Source organism: Astatotilapia calliptera, chromosome 23 (assembly GCF_900246225.1).
Source record: "Astatotilapia calliptera chromosome 23, fAstCal1.2, whole genome shotgun sequence".
NCBI classification, from domain to species: domain Eukaryota; kingdom Metazoa; phylum Chordata; class Actinopteri; order Cichliformes; family Cichlidae; genus Astatotilapia; species Astatotilapia calliptera.
In genome coordinates, this window is record NC_039323.1 from 41,550,070 (window position 1) to 41,575,010 (window position 24,941).

Genomic DNA, 24,941 nt, shown 5'->3' on the forward strand with positions numbered 1-24,941 from the left:
CTCCCCTGTCTATGGACAGCGCTCGGCAGCCATTTGGCCCTGGGGCGACCTGCAGGTCGGGTCCCTGGCATGGCCCTCCTCTCCAGCGGCTGCACTGCAGCTGCCGGCTGTGTTCCCTGGCGTGTTGCCCGCATTCGCCGGCTTGCCCGGAAGCCAGTCGGTCCTCGCTATGTCTGATGCCTCAGCCAGCGAGTGAGTATTCCAGAGCCTGCGGCGCTGGCTCCCTGTCTTGCATTGCCCGCTTCTTGCTGGCACCCAGTATGGTCCCCTCTCAGCGGCTCAATAGGCTACACTTCCTCTCCTCTCTCTGCTCTTGGGATTCCAGGTTTGGGCCCTGGGCACCGAAGGCTCCAGCTGGGGATCCTTGGGGAGCGTATGCGCGGGCTCGTCCTAGCCAACTGCCCGTGCTTCTGGCCTTTTGTCGCTCCGAACGCGTGCCGCGGGTTGAGCTTGTTAGTCCTTGCTGTGTCTGACGTTTTGGCCAGTGTGTGAGAGGTCCCCAGCCTGCGCTGCTGCCTCCCGGTTGGTGCTTTGCCTGTGTGTCACGGACTTACATGGCCAGCACGGGGACGCCCAGTAGCTGGGACTTTGTGTCTGACCTCGAGTGTCTCTTTGCGAGTTCACTCTTGAGGCTCCACTGTCTGCGGACATGTACGTGGTGACGGTGACGGGTGGACCGTTGGGTCGTTGCCTTGCTCAGCCCTCCGCTTACGCAGGCTAGGCTGCCAGCCCCCCCCCCCCCCCCCCCCCTCCCTGCCTGTCAACAGCTCGGGGCGGCTTCAGCTTTGAGAATGGGCGGGTCACATTCCAAGCTTCACCTGTGGTTGCCCGCTTTGCCGGCGTACATGCCAGTCGGACCTCGCTGTGGCGAGTGAGCGTTCTCCAGCTGTAGTGCTGGCTCTCTGTCTGGCATTGCCCGCATGTCGTAGCCCTCTGCGACCAGCGGGCTGTTAGTTGGCGGCTTGGTGTGCTGCGTTCGCTGGCTATATACCTCGCGGTTCCCGGGCTGCCCTTGAGCAGCCGATCACTTGCATCCTGCATCCTGCAGGACCGGTTCAGGCCAGTCTGGCATCTGCAGACTGCTGACTCCACCCCCTGGCTCGGCCTTCGCGTCTGGCTTGGCCCTGACCGGGGTGGTGTGTGCATCTGTGTCTTGTATATGGCTCTTTGGTCTTCACTCTCGGCGGTTCGGTTGCACTGTCTCCTCGCGGGGTGTCTTACAGAGTTACCCCATACATATGGAATATGTAACGGTGTGGAGAGATAGTCTCTCACTAAGAGAACCAAGGTTACAACGTAACCGTACGATCCTTGGTAGCCAAAGTTGAAGCCTCTCCAGACTTATTTATGCAGCTATGGCACTTGATGTTTCAAAAGAATTATGCACAAAAATTGATAAAATATAATTTTATTTCATTTGGAAAAAGAGAATACATTATATTAAAAAAAATGTAATGATAAACAAGTTGTGTTCTGGTGCCTAAATTCTTTAGATTTCACTTCCCTAAATGCATCTTTTAAAATCAAATGGATCAAACTCTTTTTAAAAAATCCCAGTTCAATTTTGGATTTTTTTTTACCAATCATATCTTTAACTCACTTGGAGGAATGCATTTTCTGCTAAGATGCAATTACAATATCTCTAAATTATTGATTAAACTCTCCAACTTTCATAGTCAACTCTTCTCATCTTGGTTAATGATATACTCACAACTTTTCTCCCCATAAATATCTCATTTGGAACAATCAGGATATTAAATTTAATCAATATATATTCAGAAATGGGTTGATAGAAAAATTTTGCTTGTGAGTCAATTACTGAATGATAATGGTCAATTATTTTCTTATAAGGAATTTTTGTCTGTTTATGATTTTCCTGTCACTCCAAGAGAATATGCTGTAGTTTTTGATGCAATAGCAGATGGAGTGAGAAGGTTGTTGGTGTCTGCTCCTAAAGGTAGAAATTGTATTATTCCAGAACTAAATCCCGCTAGCATATACATCGGTAACATCTGTCCTTTACTGATTGATAAAGCCACAAATATTAGAGAAATTATACAAAGAGATATTGTTTCCAAACCTGCAGCTGTATTCTATTGGAATAATATGATATAGACTGGAAAAACACTTGGATTCGATCAAGGAAATTTATTATTACTAATAAGGTCAGAGAAGTTACTCTTAAGTTGATCCATAGATGTTATCCGGTAAAGACATATCTGGTTAAATTTAAGAAAAATATTCATACTCTTTGTACTTTTTGCAGCAATGCAGAGGAAACAATATGTCAGGTATATTGGGAATGCACGTATACACATATATTTTGGATTGATCTAAATAATTTTATAAACACCAAAATTGATCCCTCGTGTAAACTGAAGTTTCAAAATATTCTGTTTGGCCTCTCACATACCGATAAAATAAATCTAGGAAAAAAAAAATATTATCAATCCTCTGATTATTTTTGCCAAATTTCACATACATTGTACAAAATTTTCTCAACAGCGTCCAAACATATTTGCTTTTAAAGCATTGTTTTCCAATTATCTAGAGAATCTAAAGAAGAGCACAAGAGCTGTGTCGAATGTACAGTTTCCCTTGATTTATGTTTTTTATTTATACCTTGAGCACCTCTTTCTTTTTTAATCGGTTATTTTGTTTCTTTGTTTTCTCCTAAAGTATACTTTTTTGTTTACGTACTAGTATTTGTATACATGACTTGTAAAAGATACTGCAAGCTGTGAAATTTTTCATACCCTTTCTATAACTACATTATTATGTATATTTGTTGTTCAATTGTTCAAATTAAGAAAAAAAAGTGTAAAACGTGACATTTCCTGTTCCCACTAGGTGGCGCTGTCACTGATGTCAAATATGGCAGTTGAAATATGTTCAGGGCTGGAGCTTTATCATTTGTGTGCACTTCGGTCCAGATAGGACCATGTAGGATGGAATGAGAGCAAATAAGATTTTCATGGTGAATCATTGAAATTCGTTGTGGCGCCACGGCCACACTCTATCCCGAAAACTCAACAGCTCCACAATTTAACATGGCCCAGGTGTGCAGCTGGCACTGACCAAATATGAAGCTGATAAGATCAAATCCCGATGAGGAGTTTGCAAAAGTACAAGGCCTGGAAATAGCAAAAACTGAGCCAAAATGTCACATTCAGTCCAAAATGATGGACTTCCTGTTGGGTTTGTGTCAATGGTCCCACTGACTTTTTTGTTCATGTCAGCATGATACACATGTGGGTCAAATTTCATTCATGTAGCTCAAACGATGTGTTCGTAGGACTGCATTTAACAACACATAGGTGGCGCTCCAGAGCCATTTTCCAATGCTCATATGTAAAACCATTAAAATACGAAATTTGTCACCAGACCTGACACGTGTGCAACATTTCATGAGTTTTTGAGCATGTTAAAGCCCTCAAAAAGGCACTTGTTTCGCCTGAAGAAGAAGAAGATGAAAGATACAGTAGGGCCTCAGTGCTCGGGCCCTAATAATAATAATGATGATGATAATAATACTAATAATAATAATAATAATAATAATAAACTGAGCAGAGACAATAGTAATTAATAATAATAATAATCATCATTATGACAATGATTATTGAAAAAAACAATACCCTATACAGAGGAACTGTATAGGATTGCGTGTAGTCTGCTGAGGAGGAACAGATTTTCATCCGGAACATTGCCACAGATATTCACTTTCCACCCGGAACGGCAAAGCGATGCACATTAAAACATGGCGGCCAACATAGAGCAAATTTTTCAAGATTTCATATTAAATAAAATCAGAGAAATTGAAGACCAGAATGAGGACAAAGCGTATGTTGTTTGTTTGTATTCTTCTATTGAGACGTTATTTGAAATTTCACTGAACAGACATGTTAGTCGCTGCTGCAGCTACCGGTTGCTGCACCAGTTGCCAAATAAAGGATGAAAGCTAACGTTGCTTAGGTTTGTTTTCAGTTAAACTGTACCGCTAGGAGCGAGGCCATTCGTGGACGCGGGAGGTCGAAAAGAAAGCCGAGAGAGTCCGTAAAGTTTAAAAACAGTTCATTAGGTTTGAAGCGGACATTTTTCTATTTAAGTCACTGCCGGTTTTAATGATAAGACTATGAAAAGAATTCGAAGCAATGATAGAAGAAACCTGAAACCTCTTAAATCTTCAACAGGCATGACTGTTAAACACCTCATCTGGATCTTATTATCCAATAAGCGGTGCAGGGAGAGGCTTCAGAATATTAGACATTTAATAAACGTTGGCTGACTCTTTCTGGTCAAACAGTAACACATATTTTCTCTGCCTCTGTCCATCAGTGATGCTAAAAGAGTGGGTGACTGCAGTAACATGGATGGAGCAGAAAATGCCTCTACAAAGAGACACAAAGACGTGAGAAGCAGCAGTTCGCACAAGAAGCACAAAAAACACAAAAGCAAGAGGAAGAAGAGGAACCGAGAGAAGGAGAGTAGTTCAGAGTCTGGGGCAGACCTGAAGCGAAAAAATAAACACAAGTCAAGGTGATCCTGAAAGCACATGCTGCAACATCCACAGTCAGAAAACCTGTGTGCTCACGTGCTCAGCCAGCAAATATAACTCCAAAGAAAGCATGTGATAGTCTGAGAGGAAGGGGCTGGGCTCACAAAGGAACCTGTAACTTTACCTGTGCATTATGTCCAGTTTCAAAAGTCAGTGAATGAAGGGAGTAAAAAGGTTTACTACATACACGGTGGGATAACGTGTAGCCCGCAACCTAGATCGTTCAGGGGGGCAACACTACTGTACAAAAACAGCCAATAGCTTCCTGCCGTTTTACTGTTAATTATGACTGTTTAAATGTGCCTAATTCAGGCTTTATCTTTGCTTCATAGAAGAGGAACACCAACGGAAAGAAAAACAGAGCAAGGTACGGCTCTTTATTATATTGTCAACTTTTTGAGCATCGAGTGTTTACCGCAGATAGACTTGGTATATTCACAGCTGCCCTATTCTGTGGCTAATCTTTATATATGTTTTTAAAAAATATTTTCAGTAGACAATCCCCTTGTTCGTATTTAAAAGTTAAGTCACTGCTGACCAGCTGGCCCAGGCCCTTTTCAGTCTCATGTTCCCAGAAGCTGATTGGTTTGACATTGTCCCCGTCTTTGATGTCCTTCTTTAGCTACATGAAGACTCTGGTCCTTTGTACTGTATTCTAACTGCACCCTTTTCAAGGTTTTGTCTGCTCTGGAAGGCAGCATGTCTGTGTAGGTTCTCAGAGACCATGTATGTCCACTGTGAATGACCATCATTGAGCAGAGGGGGTGGCTTAAGACACCCACCTACAAAGCAGTCTTGATATCCCTTCCCAGGTACCTCAACATGCACTCGCATTTTGCGTCAGGTGACCTGATAGGTCACATGATAGGGTGAGGAAAAGTCTCCTCAACCTATTATTGATCATGTGCCTCATCACATGAGCCAAGCTGTTTAAAAGTGTGTGGGCCAGTTGACTCACCCTATCATGTGTCTGTGTAGATGAACTGACGCAAAATGTGAGTGGGCATTAGGACTAGGGATGGGTACCGATATCCGGTGCCATTTTTTTTCTGAGCTGTCATACACTCTGGATTCCAGCCAATCATTTTACCTTTCCAAGGATAGTAGGCGGGGCCAGGTACGTACGTTCTGTTAGAGCAGAGCTACAGATTAAAAACGCCCAAGGCGAAGCGGTTAAAAGTCTGGCTGTACTTCACAGCAAAAGATGCAAACTCAGCAGCAACAAGTGCTTTAAGCTGATACTGTGATACTGTCAAAGGAGGCAACACCTCGAATCTGATGAAGCACCTGGCGACGCATAGCGTTGTTTTAAAAGCCGAGAAATGCGCCGTATTTGATAGCTTGCTGCGAGACCTCACACCGAGCACATCTACTGCGGGTGTGGTAAATTTCCATTAGTGAGTTAGCGCGGATCGCCCCGTGCGTGGGGCTAGACGGTGGTTATCATTTTGCAGAAAAAAAGAGACTGCTAAAAATAAAAACATGAGAGGTTTGTGTTCTCCATTCTTTAAGCACCGGCACCGTTTCAAAAGTACAGATTTGGCACAGATAAAGCCTAAACGATACCCACCCCTAATTAAGACGCCAGGGAAGGGATTTCAAAACTGGATTGTAGGTGGCAGATGGTTGGTGTAGTAAGCCATCCGCTCTGTTCAAGGATGGTCGTTCACAGTGGACATAGATGGCTTCTGTCAACTCTCTTTTAAACCATCGGTCTTCTCTGGTGTCCTCGAAAGAGCGACCTTTGACCTTTAGATGCAGATGTACAGCTGAGTCTTGTCCTGTCCAGGTGGCTCTTCTATGTTGTGCCGTGCGCTTATGGAGTGGCTGTTTGGTTTCTCCAATGCAGAGGTCTGAGGTCTACACACGTTTTCAAGAAACTGAAAGAAGTCCAGTTGCTTCTCATTCCAAGCTCCTTAGATTACGATGTCTGGAATGACTGAGAACCTACAGACATGCTGCATAACCAAACTCAGAGAAGTTGAAGAGCAAAACAAGGGCCAGGTTCAATAGTGTATTAGTAGTTTCTATTTGAGTAATGTGACAATTATCAGTGTGGAATTCTCTAAAAACTTCTTCAATACTGCTTTAATGATGTAGACATATGTCTTTTAGCCGAGTCCACAGGGGGCCATCCTTCATTAAAGTTTATATCCATAGTTTATATCAACGTACTGGTAGATCATTTATAAAAACTAACAACGAATATTGCTGGTAAGTGGCTATAATCTAAGACGCGTGCTTTGTTGTCCATCTTCGGCATGTTGTCGTTTCACCACAGCAGACCCACATAAACAGCATCTGCTGTCACATCATCCAAGTGCAGTCAGACTCTGTGAGCTCCACGGTTCTCCTTTCCCATTTCCTTGTAAATTCTGTCTACGTTGCCATATGTTGTCCTGTATATGTCACATACAATATTTTTTGCTGCAAAAATATGCAGAGCTGGTAAACTGTTTTCCAGGTGGGGATCGTGAGAGTAAGTCCAGATGCCGCAAGAAGCACTTAATTGGAAAGAGGAAGAAGAAGAAAAGGAGGAAAGACGATGAGAATTCATCAGATACTGACTCTGCTTTTGTGTTAAAGCATACTAAACTAAAACGACAGGAGGAGCTGCCTGATATAATCCCAAAACAGGTGAAAACAAAGTACTTTCATTGTGGTCCCAATACATAAATCAGCTTTAGTTTCTAATACAGATTTATCCCTTTGCTTTTACTAAGAGTAGGAGAGAATTCCTTTCTCATGTTTGATTTGTCTGTAGTGTTCACAAGTAACTATGTCAAGTAGAATACAGGTTAAATTTATGTACTGCTGTCCTTCTGACTGCGACTGTAGCTTGTTAGTCTGTTCTTGCAAAGTCGTCACCGTCGGACTGTTTAGTTGGACTAATTATCTTAGGAGGAGCGAGTGTCCTGCATTTGTTGGGCCAGCGTCTGAGGCGGGACATTGGGCCCGATTTAGCCCCTGCATGCGAGCTTTTATCTTTTTCATTGTAAATCTTAAGTGTGTTGATTATAAGTCTGTGTGATGATATTTTTGTGCTTGGTAATAGTAATAATACAGTAATATATTTCTGCCTGTTACCATTAGATCCAATACATAAGGCTTAATGAAAAATTCTTCAATTTTCAAATTCAAGTTTGGGCCATTTGGTCGATTCAGCCGCTGACTTTGAACCAACTGTTTGATTGTGAGATAATTAAGAATATTTCTGCTAATGGGGAGAGATGAGAAGCACAACCATGAATTTGTCCTCCAGAGTGAGACTGTGGCTGCAGGGTTCTGGTGTGCTGTCTCGAGGCATCTGTGGAAGAACGGCCTCTACCTCTCGATGAGGTCAAAAGGGTTTCGCTTATAAAAACACAATTGTTGCTTAAAAGCCGCCCTGTTTGTCAGATTTTCCTTCCTTCAACTTCGCCCACTTCCACAAAATCAAGTTGAAGACTCTCCATTTTATACACATCCAGCTTCCTCTGCAAATGCACAAGTGAATGGACTGAGACTGCAACTCTGAGGGTGGAAGTGTGTAACAGTCACACTGAAGACGTTCTGAGAGTGCATGGGAAAATAACTTCGGAGGGGAGATGGGTCAAATAAATTGCATATTGATGTAACTGGGGCAGCTTTGGCTCAGGCGGAAAAGCCAGGATAAGCACATCACAGTGAAACCTGAGTCGCCCCGTGTGATGGTGTGAAAGTGTGTGTGGGGGTTTAATGAAGCTGGTTATAAGAAAGCACTTTGTGTGGTCAAATAGTTGTTAGTTGAAAGTGCTATATCATTACCAGTCCATGCTACACTCACGAAAGAATAATGAAAATAAGGTTTCTTTTTTATTGCTCTCTGACAGGAAAACTCAAATAAAGGAATAGAAGATGAGGAAAGACGTGACAGGCAGGGATGCCATTCACCTTCACATTCCTACTCCCAGTCACATTCCTGCCCAGTGAAGAACTCTGACTCTCGGACTCGACACTACCGTCAGAGGTCTAGGACTCGCTCCAGGTGGGAAGCAAACTTTGAACGAAATGTTGATGGCTCCTCCTCTGTTTATTTTGTTATACAAACTGTTTTCCCTTCAAATCTGTGGGCTGATGATCCTAATTTGCCAAGACGGCTGCCAACAGTAAATGTACCGCATTTATTTAGTATTTATTCTACCACTCTGTAGACTTTACCTGACATTCCACATTCATGATTTGGATTTATGAACTTAACAAACAATACTTTGACATGCTAACTGGAAGATCTAGGAACTACTACCAACTTTCTTATGTTCAGCTGTCCTCCGATGAATGGTTGACCGACTCCACCTGCCTGTTTAAAGGTTAAAGAGACAGACACAATATCTCCCAGTTAATGTAAAATAAATGTTTGCAAAATAATGGCAATATTTATTTTTCCATAATAAATATTGAGTCCTTAGTAAAATTACTAGGCTTTTAATCAGGTCGTGTTGTGGCTTTTAGATTAAATTTAAAAGTTAAGCTGCTGTGTAAAATATAGACACAAACAGAATGTGGTGATTTGCAACTCCCATAAACACATTTTATTCACACTTGAAAACAGAAAACACATTGAATGTTTAAACTAAGACAGTTCCGTTTTTAGTCACGGTGGCAAGATGGTTAGCACTGTTGCCGCACAGCAAGAAGGTCCTGAGTTCAATTCCACCATCAGGCCGGGGTCTTTCTGTGTGGAGTTTGCATGTTCTCCCCATGTTTGCATGGGTTCTCTCCGGGTACTCCGGCTTCCTCCCACCGTCCAAAGACATGCAGCTTGTGGGGATAGGTTAATTGGATAATTCAAATTGTCACTAGGTGTGAATGTGCGTGAATGTGAGTGTGAATGGTTGTCTGTCCCTGTGTGTTGGCCCTGCGACAGACTGGCGACCTGTCCAGGGTGTACCCCGCCTCTCGCCCAATGACTGCTGGGATAGGCTCCAGCGCCCCCCGCGACCCTGAAAAGGATAAGCGGAAGCGAAGAGAGAGCAGTTCTGTTTTTATTCGGTTTTTATTTGGCTCATTTTGACTTTGGTGGCAGCAACATGTCTAAAAAAATGGGATGGGGGAACAACAGGCTGCAAATGTACAGTGGGGCAAAAAAGTATTTAGTCAGCCACCGATATTGCAAGTTCCCCCACCTAAAATGATGACAGAGGTCAGTAATTTGCACCAGTGGTACACTTCAACTGTGAGAGACAGAATGTGAAAAAAAAAAAATCCATGAATTCACATGGTAGGATTTGTAAAGAATTTATTGGTAAATCAGGGTGGAAAATAAGTATTTGGTCAATAACAAAAATACAACTCAATACTTTGTAACATAACCTTTGTTGGCAATAACAGAGGTCAAACGTTTACTATAGGTCTTTACCAGGTTTGCACACACAGTAGCTGGTATTTTGGCCCATTCCTCCATGCAGATCTTCTCGAGAGCAGTGATGTTTTGGGGCTGTCGCCGAGCAACACGGACTTTCAACTCCCGCCACAGATTTTCTATGGGGTTGAGGTCTGGAGACTGGCTAGGCCACTCCAGGACTTTCAAATGCTTCTTACGGAGCCACTCCTTTGTTGCCCGGGCGGTGTGTTTTGGATCATTGTCATGTTGGAAGACCCAGCCTCGTTTCATCTTCAAAGTTCTCACTGATGGAAGGAGGTTTTGGCTCAAGATCTCACGATACATGGCCCCATTCATTCTGTCCTTAACACGGATCAGTCGTCCTGTCCCCTTGGCAGAAAAACAGCCCCATAGCATGATGTTTCCACCCCCATGCTTCACAGTAGGTATGGTGTTCTTGGGATGCAACTCAGTATTCTTCGTCCTCCAAACACGACGAGTTGAGTTTATACCAAAAAGTTCTACTTTGGTTTCATCTGACCACATGACATTCTCCCAATCCTCTGCTGTATCATCCATGTGTTCTCTGGCAAACTTCAGACGGGCCTGGACATGCACTGGCTTCAGCAGCGGAACACGTCTGGCACTGCGGGATTAGATTCCCTGCCGTTGTAGTGTGTTACTGATGGTGACCTTTGTTACTTTGGTCCCAGCTCTCTGCAGGTCATTCACCAGGTCCCCCCGTGTGGTTCTGGGATCTTTGCTCACCGTTCTCATGATCATTTTGACCCCACGGGATGAGATCTTGCGTGGAGCCCCAGGTCGAGGGAGATTATCAGTGGTCTTGTATGTCTTCCATTTTCTGATGATTGCTCCCACAGTTGATTTTTTCACACCAAGCTGCTTGCCTATTGTAGATTCACTCTTCCCAGTCTGGTGCAGGTCTACAATACTTTTCCTGGTGTCCTTCGAAAGCTCTTTGGTCTTGGCCATGGCGGAGTTTGGAGTCTGACTGTTTGAGGCTGTGGACAGGTGTCTTTTATACAGATGATGAGTTCAAACAGGTGCCATTCATACAGGTAACGAGTGGGGGACAGAAAAGCTTCTTACAGAAGACGTTACAGGTCTGTGAGAGCCAGAGATTTTCCTTGTTTGAGGTGACCAAATACTTATTTTCCACCCTGATTTACCAATAAATTCTTTACAAATCCTACCATGTGGATTCATGGATTTTTTTTTCACATTCTGTCTCTCACAGTTGAAGTGTACCTCTGGTGCAAATTACTGACCTCTGTCATCATTTTAAGTGGGGGAACTTGCACAATCGGTGGCTGACTAAATACTTTTTTGCCCCACTGTAAGTGAAAAAAATGGAGGAAGATTTTGCAACTAACTGTATGAAACACTCTGTGCTTGATGACAGCACTGTTGATAAATATGTTTCACTGTGATATTACTTCATCCTGCAATTATGTGATTTCTATTTTTACTTGTAGCTCGTCAGAGAAGAAAGATGTAGAAGATGAATCCTTTCATTCCCACCAATGGCCTCCAAACTGGCCCAAGCCACCTCAGGGCAACCTCAGCAACACTGAAAGTAATTTACAAGCAGAAGAGTTGACTGAATCAAGAGTAATAAAACGGCAGACCTCTAACCACAGTGAAGGAGAGGAAACAGAAAAACTAGGTAAGACCTGTATGAAATGGACGTTGGTTTCCATGACTGAGCAGGTCCTGAGTGTGTTGTGATGATTGTGGCTCATAGTTCATGGGAATCAGATATCCAGGATCTCAGAATATTAAAATCTTAAATTTCAAGTTTGAGGAAATCACTGTTCAAACAGTATAAACACCATGTATCCAGGAATAATACTGTAAATCTTACTCAAAAGCTATTAACACAAATTTGGGGTGGCTGTAACAGCAGGGTCGTTTAGTAGAAGAGCGAAAGCGGATCGTTGAATGAAACGATGACCCAGAACTGGTTTGTAAAAATGCTGCAGCTTCAGTGGTGTGGAACTGGCTTGGCTTTCGTGCGTCAGATACACAACAAAGCACATTATTTGGTAGAGGATGCTAGCGGGCCGTCGTTATTACCGAAACGATTTTATGTGCACGGCGCTCAAAAATCTGTCAAATGTTTCAGTATGACTTTGCTAAGCTACGAAGCCGCACCGCTTGATGGATTGTCGGAGCATTACGGCTATTGTAGGCGGAGCCTCGCGGAGTGATACGTACTGTGCTTCAACATAATATTACCGTACTGTGTGTGTTTAACCTCTTTTTAAGTTTTGTGGATATGATACATGATTATGTTCAGGATATGTCGGCCAGTTTCCACTTAATTGAAAGGTCGGTGCTCGAGTCTCTCGTCTTCACTCTTAAATATCTTTGGCCAAGACGCTGAACCCAACATTTTCTCTGATGAGTTCATTGGAGTGTGTGTAATAGAAGGCACTTAGTGCTCGTGCGAATGGCTGAATGAGGCATGTTGTATAAAGGGCTTTAAGGACTTGAGTAGAAAATGTAAGAACTAGCTCTGATCACATTTGTGTGGGAAATAGTGTTGTATAAAACAGTACCTGGACCCTTGTTCGCACGGCTGGGAACAGTCAGTTAGCCACTGCTGCACACAGCTGCTCCTGCGGACCTTCCTGCCACGCTGCCAGTTGGTCCTAAGTCAGCCTCACCGCAGCCTCAAGGCTCGGCGGCTGGTGGCAACAGACCCACTTCGCCATCCCGGTGTCTTGCAGCCGGCTGACATACGTGGACCTCCGGCCTTATCCGACCCTCCTGGAAAGTGGTGCAGATGGTCCTCGGAGGAGAGCCCTAGCTGGTCCAGGATGCCTTGTGGGAAGACTCAGCGCTACCACTTGGGCTTCCCCTAAGAGCAACGGGAGCAGCCGGGGAGCCGACTCCTCTGCCGGCCATCGCCTGGAACACCTCCAAGAAAGCTTGGAGGTCCACACAATGCTTCTGCTTCTGATGCACTGCCACTTAGGGCAGGGCAATATGGCCAAAACTATTTATCACGATATATATTTGAAAATTTGCAATATCGATATAACTGACAATATAATTGACACTAGACAAAACACTTTACAACTCCACAACTTTATTAGTGCAAAAACCCCATCAATGTATTTTCACTTAAACAAGCAGCTGTTTTTTATCTGCATTAAAGTTATATACAAATGTAACAGTGCAAATTCCTCGCTGACAGTTTAACCAAAAGGCATTTCCAGTGGAAACTGGCCGACATATCCTGAACATAACCATGTATAATATCCACAACACTTAAAAAGAGGTTAAACACACACAATATGGTAATATTATGTTGAAGCACAGTACGTATCACTCCGCCAGGCTCCGCCTACGATAGCCGTAATGCTCCGACAATCCATCAAGCGGTGCGGCTTCGTAGCTTAGCAAAGTCGTACTGAAACATTGTTAACAGATTTTTGAGCGCCGTGTACATAAAATCGGTTCGGTAATAACGACGGCCCGCTAGCATGCGCTACCAAAAATAGTGCTTTGTTGTGTATCTGACGCACGAAAGCTAAACCAGTTCCACACCAGTGAAGCTGCAGCATTTTTACAAACCAGTTCTGGGTCATCGTTTCATTCAACGATCCGCTTTCGCTCTTCTCGTTCTGCGTCACCGCCATGCTTTATCGGTCATGTGCGTATGAAAACAAAGGCACTGCGCATGCGCGTTTTACCCAAATTCTATCGCGATATTTCATTTTCTTATCGTTGCCCAACATTTTACCGGTGTTACCGTGAACGGTTTGACATGGCCCAGCCCTACCACCACCTACTCCCGGTGTATTGCCACCAGCTCAGACCCAATCTTCGCCAGTGCCTCCACCGGCTGCGGGGGTTGGGGCTATGACATGCTGGTGTCCTGGGTTTCGGCTCCACCCAGATTCTTGTGCAAACTATTATTTTATGTTTTGCACTTTACAGTGCTCTGCTCTCTTTTCTCTGCGATTTCCGCTGCCAGCTCCTCCACCTCCAGCAGATCTGATCAGATATCCCCCCTCTCTCGCCCCAGGCGCTACTGAAATAGGGAAGGCATGATTAGATGATGCTCGCCAACTGCGAAGACCAGCCTCCCCTGATACCACACCTTGAACCTGCTGCTTCACTCCTCCCCTGCAGCTGAGCCATCAGCCTCAACTTGCCACACATACACACTATAAATCTGGTGATAATAGAGATAACTTGAAAAATGTCATTTCCTCTCTAGTCTTACAGACACATACACAGTTTTATTCTAAAATACTAGAATAAAACTAAAATAAATACTTTGTAATGTCCAATCAGTGCTTTGTGTTATTAATAGGTGTGGCTTTTAATTTAGATGTATTTGGGTTTTTTCAAGCTGTGGTCTTTGTCATGTGATTTTCTAAAAACTTCAGCTTCTAGTGCATCCACGTCCGTGCCAAGCCAGTCCATATCTGCTAAACATCACCTGAGCACTGAGCCTGGCTTGCTTCAGTGCAAGGCATCAGAAACGTCCTTTCCTGCAAATGTGAAATCTGCTGGAAAGAAAAGAAAAAAGTCACCACAGAAGAAAAAAGAGGAGAAGTCATCAAAGAAGCAGAAAAAATCCAAGTCACCACGTAGAGGCTACAAGAGAGAATCTAGATCCACGAGCCCTTCACTTAGGAAGAGATCACGCTCAAGGTAGGTCAGGGGGTGGAGTGTGTTTGCGCTGGCTTACTTACCTGGAGATAATTTATCTGCATTTGAGAAGCATGATCACACCTCACACACGCCTTATGGTTCTGTTCTATACATGACATCCATACACCAAATAGCCCCATGGACCCTCCCTCCCTTTATTCATTCACCTCTCATTAGATCCCACTGCTCACCATTGGTGCTAGTTTCAGTCGTACATAAACAGTACGTGTATCTTAAGGCTGGGAAACCTGCAGTCAGCTGAGACTGAAGAAGTCACTTGAATGAGTGACGAAACGTTTCTCCCACTCAAAACATCCAGATCAACAGAATCAACTTTTGGGAACAACCTGAACTGCTTGTCAGACAAATTAGCTGCTTACCTTGGACAACTCGTCACGTCCTGCTCTCCTGTCCAGCCCACAGACTGTCTTTTCAGAGAACCTGTTACAGTGGAGCCTGAGCCCACAGTGAGTGGAGCTCTGAGCCCACAGTGAGTGGAGCCTGAGCCCACAGTGAGTGGAGCTCTGAGCCCACAGTGAGTGGAGCCTGAGCCCACAGTGAGTGCAGCTCTGAGCCAGATGTGTAAAGCTATTTCACTGAGTGAAGCCACCCACTGGCAAAAACATAAAACATGTTATACTTGTTCACATTTTATAAAATTAAGTTTACTCAGTTGACTTGAGGAATGATGCGTCCTCATTATGATGATTTCTTTCTAAATCATAGAAGCTGTGTTATTCTGTACCACAGATTAATGGTTTCAAATATTTCTTCAGCATTAAAGTAATCCAGTGACACTTGTGTGTATTTCCACTCAGTAAACAATAGCTGTTGATACTTAATTCACTAAACTTTATCTTTCAAATTGTAAACAAATGCGCTTTAGAACAGCATTTGTCGCTGGCACAGTGTAACTCAGTTTAACACAGTAATCTGAAGTGTCCATCAAAGTGGCCAATCACATCAGGAGCCCATCCTCCTTTGGGCTCTACCTCCCGACAGTCAAAAGTAAGTTTATTCACGTGAGCAGGATTTCTCTCTGAGTGCAGGGAGGTACCTGCAGGACCCTGAAACTGTAGCAGTGCATGCAAAGCAGACGCCCGTGCGTGCACGATGGCGTCAAAGTCATCCTGTTCCACAGGACCACGGCCTCATTTAGAGGTGGCAACTTGCTTCCCCACAGTTGCAAATGCAGTTTGCCTGATTATGTGTTGGCAAGAGTGTTCTGATGAAACTAGTGCTTCCTGGCCATTTTGCAATCACCACATTGTCTTCATCACATCTAGTTTTTCAGTCCATGGAACAGAATCATAGAGGAGGGTGCCCAAAATATTTATCACAGTTGTAGCTGTACACAGTGGTTCTTGAAAGTTTGTGAGTGCTTTTATTACATTGTAAAGTTTCACCTATGAATATTTGTATACAGATGTTGTTTAGCAGTTGGTTTTTTGAAAGATAAATGAGACTGCATGTTGCTTTGTAGGTCAAGGGGCCGCAGGCCACGGCGGTCACGCTCGCGGTCAGTGTCACAAAGTCGGCGGAGGGTTGCATACAGCCAGAGAGACCGTTGGAAGCGTGAGCCGAGCCATTCCCCTGTGCTAATCCTACGCAAAAACAGGTCGCCCTCACGGAAACACGGCAGCTTGAGCAACAGCCCTCACCGTATCAGTGAACTGGGTCAGATATTATGAAGTCACTCGTGTGAATGTAATACGTGCCATTTTTCCTTTTTGTTACTTGTATTTTGGTGCTATTGTATATAACAAAGAGGAGGCTGCTGTCATAAAGTAACTGTAAATAAGTTAGCGCCTGATTTTTACTAGGTGCCAGTTTTTACTAGAAAAAACCTCTAACCTCTTGTTTACTTCATTTTTTAGTTGCTCACCTTTCCTTGTCAACTTGATGCTTCCCCCCCCCCCATGATAAAGCTCAAGTTTAAATACTGTGAGAACAACAGGGAGGGGATTCAATGTTGTACTCTATCATGAGTCAGTACCAGTAAATATATGTGGGATCCTGTATGTTATGGGGTGGCTGTGAACTCCAAGTTAGTGTGAATAGAAAAAGTGCTTGTCTGAATGATGAATTAGGCAAGTAGTATAAAGCACTTTGAGTCTGAGTCCATTACCTCTGAAAGATGATGGTTATATGTTGCTTCTGACTATGTGATCATCACACTAATTCCCATTAATTCATTTTGTTGTGATGATTTACTTGAGATTACAATTTTCTTATCTTCTTTACCGCTAAAATCATATGCTCAGATTTCTATTTTTAAAAAAGGAAAATAAAACGGTATATAGCTGTTAGAAACTTCATATTATGTATTATGTCTAAAAAATGTAAGATTTATTTTTTTGTTTCTCAGATAAGGAGCAGTTGTTGGAAATTGCTAAGGCCAATGCTGCTGCCATGTGTGCCAAAGCTGGTATGCCTATCCCTGCTAGCCTGAGATCCTCAGTGCTTCCCCTGGCTCTGCCAACAATGGCTATGAATGCTGCAATGGCCAGTATGACTGCTGGTAGGAATTTGACTTTCCTCTTTCCTGCATGATTTTTTCCTCCTGTTATCACTAAGGATGGGTATCGTTTAGGTTTTATCCTATACCGGTGCCAAACCGGTACTTTTGAAACGGTGCCGGTGCTTAAACGGTGCTCGAACCGGTGCTTAGAGAATGGAGAACACAAACTTTGTCCTAAAACCTCTCATGTTTAGCTGTTTTTTTGTAAAAAGATAACAATGTTAGCCTTTTCTGCAGCTATAGGACATATATGCTATCTCTCTATCAAACAAGAAGACAGGTAGACATGTAACTACGACGGTGTTTGCTAGTTCACCTTACATGCATTAATGTAATAACGTGGTTAGCCTACTCAACGTAAATTACACACGAACAACATGAAGCTACTCACGCAGAGAAGAATGGCTGCTGCTGCATCATCATCCATCTGCTCTAAAAGAACGTACGTACCTGGGCCCGCCTACTATCCTTGGAAAGGTAAAATGATTGGCTAAAATCCAAAGTGTGTGACATGTCAAGAAAAAAAAAGCACAGAAAAAAAGCACCGAAATGTGCGCTGCTTTTCGGTCTGGTTACTACCGTTTATGTCAGAACACTGGATACCGTTACCCATCCCTAGTTACCGCTGCTCCATCGATACAGATTTGGTCATTTCCTTGAGGGGACTGTTTAACTTAGTTTGAATCTGTCTGTTTGGAATGAAGTTGTAATTTATCAAAATGTACAAATACAGACATCCAGTTGACTTCTTTCTTCAACAGTAAACTGCATCTCTAATAAAGTTGGGCAATTGGACGGATACATTGACTATAGGCTGAGCCTTTCACCAGTCGTTTTTTACAAGAGCGATTTATTTATTTATTTGCCCATGAGTTGGTTTGCTAATAATGTTGGTTGAAACTAAGAGAAGCAGTCAACGGAAAACATAATAGCGCTGTTTTTAGCACTATAACTGTGTTTATCTTATCACACACTCGACCAAACAACAAATACAAAATTAAACAATAAGTAAGTTAAAAATCCAAATGTCTCTTCCTGCGAACATTAAAAAAAAATCTGATGTAATGTTGAGTTTTTTGTGTGCTTTGGCTCATCTCAGATAAATAAATAAATGAATGAATAATCCAAAAAGTAGCAATATTAATACTGAAACAAGAAAAGAAGGTAAAATATTCAAACAAATCTTATAAATTCTAAACGTGCATGATTACGTTGCTCCGCCCATCGAAAAGTCACCTGCGTGAATATATCACCTGTTGTCATTTATTGGACTGACGATTGTCGGTTGGAAACTTTTCAAATATCACCTAACCTTAATCCCTGATGTCTTTTCTTGTGTGTGAGTAGTTCTACTGCTGATGAGTAAGTTTTCTGGAGCAAAATAACCATGAAGGTCAAGTGAAGTGTCGAGTGTGTTGAGTCAATAAAATAAGTACTATAAGCAGAATTACACGACTGAAGCTGAAATGTTCGAATATTATTTGAGTCAGCTGTTGTGCTTCTTATTCACCGATTTGTGTGTTTTGCCGTGTCTCCTCTCACTTGTAGCCACTGTGACAGCAGCCTTGACTAACATTGGCACTTTGTCGTCACTGGTTCCACTGCCTTCCATTATGCAGAAGCCACCCGTTGCCCCTGCCCAACCCAACATCGCTAATTTGGAGGAGGTGAAAAGGAAAGTAGCAAAGCAAGCGAACAGCATTAGCATTAAAGAATTTACTGACGTAAGTTTCATGTTTTCTATGTATCAAAACAACTAAAGTTAGTGCAAAGGACAGGCCATCGTATGCCAAAAGAAAACGGTCACAAGCTGAACAGGCAATGAGTTAAAACACTGAAGCACTCCAGGATCCTCTGTGATCCAGGCCCTTGTGCATGCTCACATAGCAACGATGAGCCTGATACTTAAAAATGATTTTGGATTTAGAGCATGGATTTACATACATCCAACAGTTGTTGTATAAAATATGAGCTGATTCAAAGAGGGTCAGGTGGGATTTTCTTTTCCAGATTTGGTTAATGTCATAGAGTGAGCCTTACATTAAAGGACAAGTGCATTACGTTTTGTTAAAGCTCTGCCGCTCTACCTTTATAGGTGGAAAGGTCTCTGTCTGCTTACATACAGGATCCTACTCAGATCATAGCAGTTCTAAAGTACAGTTCTGCAGTGTTCTGTAACAGCCATGGAGATCTGCAGCCTGCAATGTGGAAAAACAAGAGCGATGCGTCGTAGTTACATAGCTTACTCTTTATATGTGTGTGTGTGTTTGCAGAAATGCAAGATGATTGCAGACAGTACAGAAGAGCTGCCAGTGGCAGTGCCTCATGTTTCAGATGAAGAGGATGATGAGAAACCTTTTGGAGGAGCAGCTCTACGAGAACCAAAAGCAATCACCTTCAGTGTTAATGTAATATGCACACGTGCGCTGCATCGTGTCTGTTTTAAATGCAGTTAGACCCAGAAATATTTGGACAAACACGCAGTTTTCATAGCTTAGTCTTTGTACACCCACAACACATCTGAAATGCAGGAGCTGAAATACCAATTAGATGCAGACTTAAATATAAGTGATACATAGGGATGGGTATTGATAAGATTTTAACGATTCCGATTCCATTTTCGATTCTGTTTAACGATTCGATTCCTTATCGATTCTCTTATCGATTCTTTTTTTTTTTAAAAAGGAGAACACTAAGTTCGATTAGCTTAGAACTTTGTTTTATATCTTCTCTTTGAACAAGATAGAAATTTAGGAGTAACATGGCCTTACAAACCCAACAGTGAGATCTTAAGAGATCCACAGCCTACGGCTCTTCAATGGGGTGTCACAGGGTCCCCAGGAAAAAAAATGTATATGTAAAATAATAAAATTAATATTCTCCTGTAGCAATAACAAAGTTTAACATAAATTATTCTGTAGCAATTACACAAGAATATCCAGTAATGTCCTGCCTACAATGAAACACATTCACTTACCAAAGTGAAATCGGGGGCATCTGCTGTGGCAAATGGGTGCAAGCCTTTGACCACAAACTTAGACACTGCTGGGTGACATTCGTCTATCCTGGCCTGAAAGGAGACGCTACCGGTAGACTGCAGCGAGAACTGCCAGCATCTGAGCCAGCCAGACTCTGTCTCTCTCATCATGGTTATCTAAATGCAACGCACAGTAATAGCAGGTTTTGTAATAAGGTAAATCGCGCTAACATAATATGCAATGCTAATTGATTAGTTACCTGCAGTATTAACGGGAGAGGACGTGGAAACACTACCGCTGCTGCTGGGTTGAGCTTCGCTAGTCCGGAGCGGATCAAAAACACGACATTCGTTGAAAGCAATCGCATGTTTTTTGAGCAAATGCTTTTGCATGTTCGTAGTGTTTCCTCCCTTTGATGAAATCTCTACTTTGCAAGTATTGCACGTTGCCCTGTTGTCATCCTTTCTCATAAAGTGTAACCAAACTTTTGAGCGTTTGCGCCGCTCAGGCGCCGTGTTTCCTACTGGGTAAAAGACGCTACTCAACGTGATGACGTCATTCGGGGCGACTGGAATCGATAAGGGAATCGTTTATAAAAGTGGCAAACGATTCCAAGGAATTGAAACAGTGGGAACCGGTTCTCAACAAGAACCGGTTTTCGATACCCATCCCTAGTGATACAGCTGAAATGTTACGTGAAACGTTTAGGATTTACAATCATTTTGTTACACAATCCTTTCATTTCAGAGGTTTATTTATCTTGGATATTTTAGGAATTCTTTACAGGCATTAAAATCCATTTTCTCATCAGGCCAAGTTCGCATGATTGGCTCATTGCGGAGTATGCTGAAGGTTATCATCTGTCTGTGCGATTCATTTAACTGAATCTGAGCTGACAGTATGTCCCTATACACATGACCCTGTCATCACATGCAGGTTTCTTTGTCACGCTGTTTTCTTCCTGTGGTTCTGGTGTGAACTGTGAACTGATTATCTTAGTTTCAACTTTCTGAAGAATGCTATCCCAAAACTGGGCAGATGTTTTGAGTGGTTTTTCTGTTCTTGAGCTGATGTCAATTATATAACTCAGTTCAAATTCCCAGATAGGGAATAATATGGTGAAAGTGGGAGTTTCAGAAGAGCGAGGGAATGAGACTCGCTGTCGTTTGGATTTCACAAAGAGGATGTCAAACATCCGGTAATTTGCAAAACATGCAGCAAAACTATTGCTGCAAAAGGTAGCAGTACCTCAAATGTATTCCACCAGCTGAAAAGTCATAGCTTTGTGAGTCTTTATGTTTGACTTTTGCTTGGCTCATTTTGGGTTTATTTTTGATGGCCTGGCACATTCTCTGTGGGCAGGGACAGGAGGAGAGAAGCTGCAGAGAGGCATGTAATGATGGGGTCACCTGGTCCTTCATAGGGTTTTTCTGGTGGATATAGTCGCAGTTGTGTAATAAGTAACTTTTTCGAAAAAAGAAGTAACCATTTCCAATTTTTGTCCAATCAGAACTCAACAGTTCGTCCAGCAGTCCGTAGTGATGCAGGCATGGCCAAGGAGTTTCCAGTGTCTTCAGGAACACAGCATCGTAAGAAGGTATGAAACTCGTTTTTATTAGACTGAATAGAATCACTTCCAGTGTGCATCTCAGTGCTACGTTTCTGTTCCACTTAACCGGGATGTCTGAGTTAGCATCTTCCTTTCTTTAGGTCAGCAGGGGGCGTGGCCATTTCAAAACCATAATATTTAGATTTTGCTGCCATTTTGCTGCTTTCAAGTCATCGTCTTGTTGCATAAACAACATAGTAACGGACTCTAGCCTTGAATTTTCTTCTTAAATTTTATTTATTTATGATTTCTTTACAAAGTTTTCAAGGGTTTGAGGGGCTGAGATAAAAGCACGAACCCCCCCAACATGCTTTATGGTAAATATGAGGTTTTGTTGTTGGTGTGCAAAATCTTTTTTTCTCCCAAACATGTGTTGTGCATTTTTTTTGAAAAGTTAAGAATACAAATTTTTATCTGTCCCAAGAATTGTGTTGCAGGATAGTTTGTGGGAGCAGTAACCATGACTACGACGGTGTTCTTCCTTAATTTTGTTCTTTTTGTTGTTGAATGAATGAACATCTTTGTGGATCTTACTTTGTGGTCGTGGTGGGAACTTTGCAGGATGTCGAGAGAACATTTAACTTTTACATTTCCTACATTTTTGTGCCATTTGTCTTATTAGGAATTGGTTTCCATCTCAGGAGACTTTTTGGGCTTTCGAGTTTAATGGTCGAGGCACTTTTCACACCATCAATATCTCAACAATATTCTGTTTGTTTCTTCATCTCGGGACAATCACATGCAGACATTTACAAATTTAAAAACCACAAAAAGAAAAATGGGGTAATGCTGTATGAGAAGAAAGGTGCACGGTGGCAGACGTCTCAGCCTGTAGCTGGTGGTGCATTAGATATGTCAGTTTGCATCCTGATTGATCCACAGGAGCAGGGCACCTCTCAATACCCCCCAAAGAATCAGCTGTCCTGACCATGTTCGTCATTTGAGTTCAGGAAGTTCCTCTCAGGTCACCATTACCTCGTTCCCAGTGAAACACAAACAGATACTTCAAATCTTTTATTCCCTTGGCTATTAGATCACTTAACTCTGACACACTTAGATTGACTTCTTTGTATGATCGTTGGTGGACACATTTCTATTTTTGCCTGTGATTGCATGAGCAGGTTGTGGCTAAGCTGCAAATGAATTGTCAGAATCAATAAAATGATCTGAATCTGATCTAAATGAACAGTAAGCATTGAAACAATTCTAGCTTCAGTTTATTCTTTGAGCTGCACTTTGTATTCCACAGAATAAATGTCTCCCTTTAAACGGATTAATTGCAGGTAATTATCAAAGAAAATGTCTTTTAATATAAACCCATAGTTACTTATCTAATGTAATGTGTTACAGGAAGGAGAGGGACTGGGTGCTTATGGAGAATGGGTGCCAGTTGACAAAACAACCGAGAAGGCTGCTGTTACAACAAAGGCCCAAACAAATGTTCTGTCAGCAGCACCCTCCTCCTCCTCATCATCATCAGGGGAAACGGCAGCGGTTTTGCAGGAAGTTATTGAACAGCCAGCGTTTGTGACAAACAGTGACAAAGTTTTTCCTGACCCACAACTGCAGGTGAGAAATGAGATACAACAGAAGTGAACACCTCTCACCTTTTTAAAGATGATTTGGGCGATGCTGGTGAACAGTGCATGGAGTAAATGTGATTGTGTGATTCCACTATGCCAGGCATTACAGTGTTTAGTTGGACAAAATCCACTGGATATCCTGTACTAATGCTAGCAAGCTCAACCAGGTCTCTTCTTCCAAGAGGTGGATTTACCACTTATCTGAAAGGAAGTTGGAGATAAAATTCTTAGGCTGAGTTTTTTGGAGTGTTTGTATTCTTAGTTCTCCTTAGTTGAATTATCTAGTTTGTTTATATTCTCTTGTTGTTCCTACTATGCCTTCCCTTTATTCCCTGTGCCTTCTGGTGTCTTTCTCGCTGTTTGTTTCTGTCTTTCTTCACTCTTCCCATATTTAAACCCTCAGTTTGCTTCTGTTCTTTGTTGCATTTTCCTTCATGCGTCCTTCCTCATGTGTTTCCCCAAAGAAGGTTTCGTTTAACATAAAATGCAAAACGATCCAAACAGTATGTTGTTGCCATTTGCCTGGACCGTGATTTGACAGTGTTTGTCTACAGTGATGGGACAAGATTACTCCCGTCCCACCAAAGACGTGCTCTGAGGGAAGGCACAGAGACATTACTTTTATTGGACTGGAAAGGTCGCTGTTTTTAAAATGCGGCTTAATGAGATGCTAATTAATGTTCAACTTTGACAATATCAGCGTTGAAACAGATTTTGTGTGGTGAAGGCAGAGCTGACATGAATTTTCCTGGAAGGATCTCTGGGGATATTTTGTCTTGCTGTGTGGGAGAGCTCTTATTTTTACACTGCCTGTCTGTGGGAAACATTGTTTAAATGCTTTACAAAAGTTAAATGAAGTATGTAATTGAAACATAGGGTGCAATTTTTTTATGTGGTTCGAGATTTTATCTTCTCTGAATTGTTGAACTGCTGTGTTTCCACACCTTCTGATTTATAAGCACTAGATTTGGTGGCAGGCATGGATTGATTTGGAAACCACAATTCTGCACATAAAGTGGCTGAATTTGTAATGTTGTTATTGACATATAAAATGAGAAAATGGAATTTAAACAGTTTCTTGAAAACACTTCCCAACGCTTTAGTCTTTAACGAGGTAATCATCAGTAAAGTGAAGTGTTTATGAACAAACAGGTGAGCAGAGATTTCTAGATAAGTGGGGCCCTGGAGTGTGAACCAGCCAGCAGTGGGCTAACACAAAGTCTCAGCCACACAGCTGCCAAACCTTTGACCAGTTAAGAGTTACCAATGAACCCAGTATGCTTGTATTTAGGGTTTTGGAGGAAGCTTCGTTTTTTTATTCAGTTTGCTTTTTTCTCCAAATTACAGGTAAACGGATAAACTAGCTGCAAAACAATTGAATGGTTTAAGATATTTTTGTATCACGGACTTATTCAGACTGTAAGAGTTTAAAACAACTCTAGTTTGGGTCTTCTCTGCTTCTTAACCCTCAAACCTATGTCTGACTCTCTCTGTTTTTCTGTCTCTCCAGCAAGTAGACATCACCCAGGCTGTAACTGAACGAATCAAAGCTCAGAGGCGATTGGCTGAGAACCCCTATGACATCAGTGCCATCCGCATGCTCACCCGAGCACAAGAGCAGGTAATAAGTCTCAAAAGAATAAACGTTTAAAGCAGCTAACG

The 24,941-nt window shown here is 42.4% G+C and overlaps 1 protein-coding gene across 2 annotated transcripts in view; it reads left to right on the forward strand.

The window, feature by feature from the left end:
- Positions 1-3,699: 3,699 nt before the first annotated feature.
- The window catches only part of LOC113016355 (protein SON-like), a 28,134-nt gene continuing 6,892 nt past the window's right edge, over positions 3,700-24,941 (forward strand). The window contains exons 1-14 of one of the 2 annotated variants that reach the window (XM_026159129.1): positions 3,700-3,840; positions 4,336-4,536; positions 4,888-4,922; positions 7,020-7,192; positions 8,407-8,561; positions 11,393-11,583; positions 14,321-14,588; positions 16,072-16,265; positions 16,957-17,109; positions 18,658-18,833; positions 19,383-19,517; positions 21,598-21,684; positions 23,047-23,265; positions 24,790-24,900. In XM_026159129.1, the coding sequence (XP_026014914.1) occupies positions 3,758-3,840; positions 4,336-4,536; positions 4,888-4,922; positions 7,020-7,192; positions 8,407-8,561; positions 11,393-11,583; positions 14,321-14,588; positions 16,072-16,265; positions 16,957-17,109; positions 18,658-18,833; positions 19,383-19,517; positions 21,598-21,684; positions 23,047-23,265; positions 24,790-24,900 (2,181 nt within the window). In that variant the 5' untranslated portion in view covers positions 3,700-3,757. Of the gene's footprint in view, positions 3,841-3,971; positions 4,050-4,335; positions 4,537-4,887; positions 4,923-7,019; positions 7,193-8,406; positions 8,562-11,392; positions 11,584-14,320; positions 14,589-16,071; positions 16,266-16,956; positions 17,110-18,657; positions 18,834-19,382; positions 19,518-21,597; positions 21,685-23,046; positions 23,266-24,789; positions 24,901-24,941 lie in introns of those variants that run through there. The other variant, XM_026159130.1, reaches the window with a different exon arrangement.